General features: G+C 41.4%; 1 protein-coding gene across 2 annotated transcripts in view; it reads left to right on the plus strand.

Moving 5' to 3' along the window:
- KNTC1 (kinetochore associated 1) overlaps window positions 1–3,909 on the plus strand; it is a 70,717-nt gene extending 66,808 nt beyond the window's left edge. Inside the window, exons 60-63 of one of the 2 annotated variants that reach the window (XM_021698706.1) lie at window positions 568–657; window positions 1,113–1,258; window positions 2,008–2,093; window positions 3,866–3,909. In XM_021698706.1, coding sequence (XP_021554381.1) covers window positions 568–657; window positions 1,113–1,258; window positions 2,008–2,093; window positions 3,866–3,876 — 333 coding nt within the window. In that variant the 3' untranslated portion in view covers window positions 3,877–3,909. Of the gene's footprint in view, window positions 1–567; window positions 658–1,112; window positions 1,259–2,007; window positions 2,150–3,865 lie in introns of those variants that run through there. The other variant, XM_021698705.1, reaches the window with a different exon arrangement.
- Window positions 3,910–7,856: the final 3,947 nt, after the last annotated feature.

Raw genomic sequence — 7,856 nt, forward strand, 5'->3', positions numbered from 1 at the left:
GCATTTTTTCACAGCCATCTGTGCTTGTCTTTGACTTTGGGTTTTTGTTTTTTGTGCTTTTTTTAAGATTTTATTTATTTATTTGAGAGAGAGAATGAGATAGAGAGAGAGAGCATGAGAGGGGGGAGTGGGAGAGGGAGAAGCAGGCTTCCCGCCGAGCAGGGAGCCCGATGCAGGACTCGATCCCAGGACTCCAGGATCATGACCAGAGCCGAAGGCAGTCGCTTAACCGACTGAGCCACCCAGGCGCCCCTGGTTTTTTTTTTTACTATTCATAAACTCATCCATTGATGCTTTTCAAAATTTTATTATTTAAATAGATTCCTTTTGGCACTTAGAATGACAAAATGCTTGTTAAACAGCTCTTGCTGTTACAATAGGTATTTGTAAAATGTCTTCTTCCTTATTTCCATAATTTTTTGTTACATGATAGAGGTGGTTTTTTTCCTATAATAGAAATCCTTAAATATTCCAAATTTAAGAATGAAAACCTTTTAGATTTAACAGAAATTAGTAGTAATAGCACTTTTCCATTAACTGTGTTTTTGATTTTTTTTTTTTCTCTAGAATTTTCTGGGCTCATGCAATCCTCAGATCATTTTACAGCAATTAGAAGAGCATATGAATACTGGCCAGTTGGCAGGATTTTCACATCAAGTAAGAGGCAAAGTTCATTTCCTTTTCGCTATGAAAAATTTGATCTCAGAGGTAATAATTTTCCCCAAATCAAAATTAAGCTGAAAACTACTATCCGTTTGGCAATATGTAAAATTGTTTTGCTTTTATTAAAACTTTAGTAAATTTTTTAAAAGGCAGAGACCCCTCTCTCTTATATGCTACTGTACTCAGTGGAAAATTTATAGCCTTAAATGCTTGTTGTTGTAAGCAGATCTTCCTCATAAAAAGTTCCAAAGTGCTTAACAGCAATTACTTCTTATTGATTTAATCTGTTGCTAAAATGGGCCAAAACATCTCCCCTTCCCCACTTCATTAAAAAAGAGGCTTAGTCACAACACAATGCTAATTTAACTTGTGATTGTAAGAAACTTTTGGGTATTGAATAAGGCCTTGGAATTTCACACATTAATATAACGATACCTGTTATTCTATAGATTAGAAATCTAATTCTGAATAATATCATAAGTAAGAAGGAGTTTGGGATTTTAGTGAAGACAAAATACTTTCAAGTGTTGAAATTGCACATGATGAATACCAACAACATCACTGACCTGGTAAACTATCTGGCAAGTGAATTAAGGTAAGTTAATTAACAAACAAAAACACCTTACTGTAGAATTTCCTTAAAATTTACCTTTATTTTGGGGGTGCCTGGGTGGCTCTGTCGTTAAGCGTCTGCCTTCGGCTTGTGTTGTGATCCCAGGACCCTGGGACCATGACCTGAGCCGAAGGCAGACGCTTAACAACTGAGCCACCGAGGCGCCCCTCACAGTCCTGCTTTACAACCTGAGTTACAGCTTTATTCCTTAGACACTTGCTCAGAGAATTGGGGGCTTTTATGTAATATAATTTTTGCTAAGCTTGATTGTCTAATTTTCCTGCACCCACAAGTTTGGAAATCAGCTTCTTGGGTTAGGGTTGGGAATGAATTTGGAAAGTGAAAAGGAGAAGGGAGAAATGGCTGGTACTAAGGAAGGGCAGCCCGGTCAGGATGCAAGTCTTTCCTGGGCCATCCCCACATCTAGTCTAACTGTGGTGGCCACTTGGGATGCGTCCCTTTCTCGTTACCATGCCATGCATTTCCTTCTGCTTATTTACCACTTGTGATCCAACCAGAGCTACACATTGTCCTTTATAAACATTATTTTTTGAGATATAATCAATATATATACATATAGGCTACACATATTTCAAGTATGCAGTTTGATAAATCTTGACATATATATCCCCCTGCGAAGCCATCACCACAGTCAGGATAGCGAACATACTTATCACCCCCCCCGTCCCGAGAATTTCCTCATGATGCTCTTTTTCTTTCCAATTCCGTAGTTTGGATGAGGCTTCAGTCTTTATAACTGAATATGCAAAGCATTGTGGGAAACCTGTAGCGCCAGATTCCCTGTGGAATCCTGAAGGTAAAGCCGGCCCACTGTGACTTGGGTTCTAGCCTGACACCATTTATATTTAGGGTCTTGACCTTGAACCAACTTGTTCTGGTATTGTGGAGATAAATGTATTTTTATGTGTAACTGTGTATATTTTTGTATTTTGCTTTCTGTATAAGGGGGTCATAGACAAGAAATCAAGAGGCCATGACTCTACTCTCTGGGCAGTGTGGCCTCGGGCCAGTCGCTGAGCCTATGCGGGGTCTAGTTTTTGGATCTGGACCACATGGTCTCTTGGGTGCTTTCCAGCATTACAATTCCTCATAAAGTCTTATTTTTCATATTGAAGCAAATGAAAAGCTAAATTTCAAAAAGCATTGGTTAATGTTGTGCTTGGGCATTAATTGCTTTTAATTCTTCTCCTTTTTAATTACCAAAAACATATGTTCACTATAGAAAAAAAAATTTTTGAGGGACACCTGGGTGGCTCAGTCGGTGAAGCATCTGCCTTCAGCTTAGGTGTGATCCCAGGGTCCTGGGATCGAGTCCTGCCTCGGGGTTCTTTCTTAGCGGGGAGTCTGCTTCTCCCTCTGCCTGCCATTCCCACTGCTTGTGCTCTCTTTCTCTGACAAATAAATAAATAAAGTCTTTTTTAAAAAAAGAAAAAATTTTTGTAAGAGCCAAAAACAAAACAATCCCTCATCTCTTGAAATCTCGCTACCCAGAAATAGGATCACTGTTAATAGGATTTTAGTATACATCCTTCCAAATGTTTTCATGTGTAAAATATGCATATAAATTATTCTTACTCCTATCCTTAACTTAAATATAAGGTAAAATTTTTTACTTCTATTTTTTTTTTAAGATTATATTTTGGGGGGGGCACCTGGGTGGCACAGTCAGTTAGGCATCTGCCTCTGGCTCAGGTCATGATCCCAGGGTCCTGGGATCGAGCCCCGCATCGGGCTCCCTGCTCAGTGAGGCGTCTGCTTCTCCCTCTCCCTCTGCTGCTCCCCTTGCTTGTGCTCTCTCGCTGTGTCTCTCTCTGACAAATAAATAAATAAAATCTTTATTTAAAAAAAATCTGGGCGCCTGGGTGGCTCAGTTGGTTAAGCGGCTGCCTTCGGCTCAGGTCATGATCCTGGAGTCCCGGGATCGAGTCCCGCATCGGGCTCCCTGCTCGGCAGGGAGTCTGCTTCTCCCTCTGACCCTCCTCCCTCTCATGCTCTCTGTCTCTCATTCTCTCTCTCTCAAATAAATAAATAAAATCTTTAAAAAAAAAAAATCTTATTTTTTAAAAAATTTTATTTATTTGTCAGAGAGAGCAAGAGAGCATTTCTGTATAGAAATAATGTTTTTCTCAATGGGAATGCTCCACTAACTGAGCCAGCCAGGCACCCCTAAAATTTTTTACTTTGATCATGTTTTGGTAGGTTAGTAAACCTAATTAAATTATTGTGGGTTTTTTTTCCCCCTCCTTTGGTCCGGATCAAGCATGTTAAAATAAGCCTACATTTTGTTAACTTTCATTAATAACTTCCCTTGTTCACTTCCAGTCTGTTGTGTTCAATGGCGTAAGATTACTTTTTTTAAAAGGGAGATTATTGATTCAGGAGACAAATTTGTGGCCCTTAAAATGTATCTGTTTTTCTCTAGTCCTATCTGTCTAAATGCCAAATAATTTTATATGTGGATGTTTAGCAATACAGTTAAGTCTTCAGTTTTATAGTTTATCAGACCGTTTTCTATTGAAAAAACTAAATGACACTAATAAAAATGCTTCTGTGTTTCTTCCCATTTAGATGTTTCTTAGTGGATCATAGTGGATCATCCAACCTTTTTTAAGAACAAAGGGAAGCTTGGAGTCTACTATTAACTAATCATATTTATTACAGTTTTAAAATTGTACAACTGATATATTATAACTTGTCAAATGTTAACCAGCAAATAACAACTAAGGTGCTTCATAGCAGTATGATTATCCCATAAAGAATTCATGTCTTGAATTAATAAACCTTTTCTTTACCAGTCACTGTATAACTTGTGGAGACTATTGATCTTTTGCACCCCATATGAAGGAAACTAAATGCAAAAATACTTTGCTCCCGGGGCGCCTGGGTGGCTCATTCGTTAAGCGTCTGCCTTCAGCTCAGGTCATGATCCCAGGGTCCTGGGATCGAGCCCCACATCGGGCTCCCTGCTCAGCGGGGAGCCTGCTTCTCCTTCTCCCACTCCCCCTGCTTGTGTTCCCTCTTTCACTATGTCTCTCTCTGTCAAATAAATAAATAAAATCTTTTAAAAAAAAATACTTTGCTCCCTCCACAAGATAAACAACTACTTATATCCTATATCTTCATATACAAATAAGAATAGTGTCAATATTTTTAATGTAATTCTAGTAAATATGTATCTAAGTTTTGCAGCAGACCATATCAATGGCCAGCCTGAAAAATAGAAACCACTCTAGCTATTTCAGGCAGAGAAGGATTGGATGCCAGAAACTGGCTGCAAAGGTGTTAAAAGGACTGAAAAGCAACGGGGAGATGGGTGGGGAGGGGTTGGGCTAAAGAGGCAGAGGGGAAGGGGCTGTTAGCTGAGATCTGGAGGCTGCCGCCCCTGGGTTGGCCCCCCTCCCCCGCTTTGCAACACTGAGCTGGGGGAGCCACTGCCAGGCCACCACCAGAAGAGAAAAGAAGCAGGTCTTTGCTTTTTCCAACCTTCTAATTCTTGTGCCAATGCCAGGAATGACAGAACCAAACCAGAATCTGTTCGGCCGCGGGTCGCAGGCCGTCAGCGGCAGCAGTACACAGGCGGGCCTGGGGCGGGGGGGGGCAGTGTGGAGCTGAAAGCCCGCCGCCGCCTCCTTGCGCAGAAACCACCACACCTCTTACTCCGTCTTTGTAGTCTTTTTCTAGACAGGTGTATAACTTGAATAAATTGAATTTTATAATTCATTAATAACTTTCATTAATAACTTCCCTTGTTCCCTTTGTTTTTCCCATTGAGAAAAACATTATTTCTATACAGAAAACTCAGTGTAGCATTGTGATTAAGAACTTGGGTTTGGGGGTAAAACTAGTCTGGATTTGAATCCTGGCTCTGTCCCATACTAGCTGCCTGACGATCCTGGACAAGCTCTGTAACTTCTCAAAGCCTTAGTTCCTGCATTTGTAAAACCTCCTAAGGAGATTTAAATGATCCTTCACTTGCTTTGTTCTGGACATTCAGACTACACCAATATTTTTCACAAAGCTTTTTCCTTATTTGGGATTATTTCCTTAAAATGGATTCCCAGGAACAGATTGACCAGATGAAAGGGAATGAAGAAGATCTTAAAAGCCCTAGATGCACCTTGCCAGACTCCCTGTGTTTCGAAAGATCTTCACAAATGCCCGTTCCCACCAGGTAAAGACATGTCTGCTTTACCTCTTCTCCCTAACATGGACCAGTCTGACTTTTAAAAACTTTTTGCTAGTATGATAGGTGAAAATGGTATCTCACTATTTACGTCTGTGTTTCTTTGATATTTATGTGATGGAACCTTACGAAAACTATCTGACTGCTTTTGAAAGCAGAGCCTGGAATTGTCTTCTTGGGCATAAATGTGCAAGGAATGGAAGGGGTCAAGTGGTGGCACCAGAAGGTAACAAATGGGAAATGACTCAGCACGCCTGATGGACTCAAACTAAGGGGCATGATTCTTTCCCAATCTTAACACTGGTTTCAGTGTTTCCAATAAAGTTCTGATCAGCAAAGGGTGACCTTTAGGTACGCCACAGAAGTAATTTTTTTAAATATAAATATATTTATTTTAAAGATTTTATTTCTTTATTTGAGAGAGAATGAGATAGAGAGCATGAGAGGGGGGAGGGTCAGAGGGAGAAGCAGACTCCCCGCTGAGCAGGGAGCCCGATGTGGGACTCGATCCCGGGACTCCAGGATCATGACCTGAGCCGAGGGCAGCCGCTTAACCAATTGAGCCACCCAGGTGCTCCTGAAATATAAATATATTTAACATTTATTTTCAGTTCATTTGACGTTCAAAAATACAGTTAGGCAGGATCCTTGTTGTTCTATTTATTATATTTTTATTAGCCTTGATTATTTTCTACTCTTGTCCCCATACAGCCATTCTCCATACTGTTTATCCTTAAAACAAGCCAGATCTTGTCTGTGCCCGCATCACGCTTTCACGGGCTCCTCATTTCACTTAGTACAAGACCCAAGTTGCCAACTGAGGCACACAGGCACCTTTGTTCAAATTAGAAACAGAATCCACTTTAGGAAGATGAGTTATAAAAAGGCTTTCCTCCTAGGGGCGCCTGGGTGGCTCAGTCGTTAAGCGTCTGCCTTCGGCTCAGGTCATGATCCCAGGGTCCTGGGATCGAGCCCCGCATCGGGCTCCCTGCTCTGCAGGAAGCCTGCTTCTCCCTCTCCCACCCCCCCTGCTTGTGATCCCTCTCTCACTGTGTTTCTCTGTCAAATAAATAAATAAAATCTTTAAAAAAAAAAAAAAAGGCTTTCCTCAGGGGTGCCTGGGTAGCTCAGTCGGTTAAGCATCTAACTCTTGATATCAGCTCGGGTCTTGATCTCAGGGTTGTGAGTTCAAGCCCTGCATTGGGCTCCACACAGGGTGTGGAGCCTACATTAAAAATAAATAAATAAATAAAAGGCTCTCCTCTTGGTAGATCTAGTGCAAAAAGGCATTCCCTGGAAACTGTCACATTTGTATAATGCACTGGATTAAAAACTGGATTTCAGGGGCACCTGGGTGGCTCAGTTGGTTCAGCATCTGACTTAAGCTCAGGTTATGATCTCAGGGTCCTGGGATTGAGCCCAGCATGGGGCTCCTCACTCAGCGGGGAGTCTACTTGTCCCTCTCCCTCAGCCACTCTCCCCACTGGTATGTGCAAACGCTCTTTCTCTTTCTCTCTCTCTCAAATAAATAAAATCTTAAAAAAAAAAAAAAAAAGAAAGCTGGGTTTCAGTTACAGCTCAGTGCTCCCTGCCATTCATACCGTGGCTTAGAAGGTCCTGCACGATTCAGTCCCACCTATCTTTCTAGCCTGGATGTCTACCACTTTCTCCTTTGACCCGCCTTCCCCACCAGCCCAACCAAAGTTGCCTTCCCCCCCACCCTAGTCACTTGCTATGGCGTTAACATATTTACTTTTTTTTTTTTTTTTAGATTTTATTTATTTTATTTGACAGAGAGAATGAGAGAGAGAGCACATGAGAGGGGGGAGGGTCAGAGGGAGAAGCAGACTCCCTGCCGAGCAGGGAGCCCGATGCGGGACTCGATCCAGGGACTCGATCCAGGGACTCCAGGATCATGACCTGAGCCAAAGGCAGTCGCTTAACCAACTGAGCCACCCAGGCGCCCCATATTTACTTCTTAAAGCAATCCAAAGTTATCATGGTTGACGGGTTTATTGATTGTCTCACTACTCATCATGTCGTCCCCAAACTCTAAAATAGAGTCTCATATAATAGACTTAATAAATATGTATGAAATAAATTAGCTACCCATTTTCAGGGTAAAATTCCTTCCTTGAATGTATTTTACCCTGAAAATGGGTAGCTAATTTATTAACATGAACATGTGATAGCACCTTGTTATACAGAAAGGGGGAAGTTAGCAACAACTGAATGAGTAAATGTCCTACTATATTCTCATGACTCACGCCCAGACTTCCATTCTTCTCTTGCTTTGAACGAGGTGGCTAAGTTTTCATTGCTTTGACTACTTGGAGTAGAGAATTTTGTTAGTGGAGTGCTCTCCCTCCCCTCCCT

The sequence above is a fragment of the Neomonachus schauinslandi genome, chromosome 14 (genome assembly GCF_002201575.2).
Source record: "Neomonachus schauinslandi chromosome 14, ASM220157v2, whole genome shotgun sequence".
Taxonomy (NCBI): Eukaryota; Metazoa; Chordata; class Mammalia; order Carnivora; family Phocidae; genus Neomonachus; species Neomonachus schauinslandi.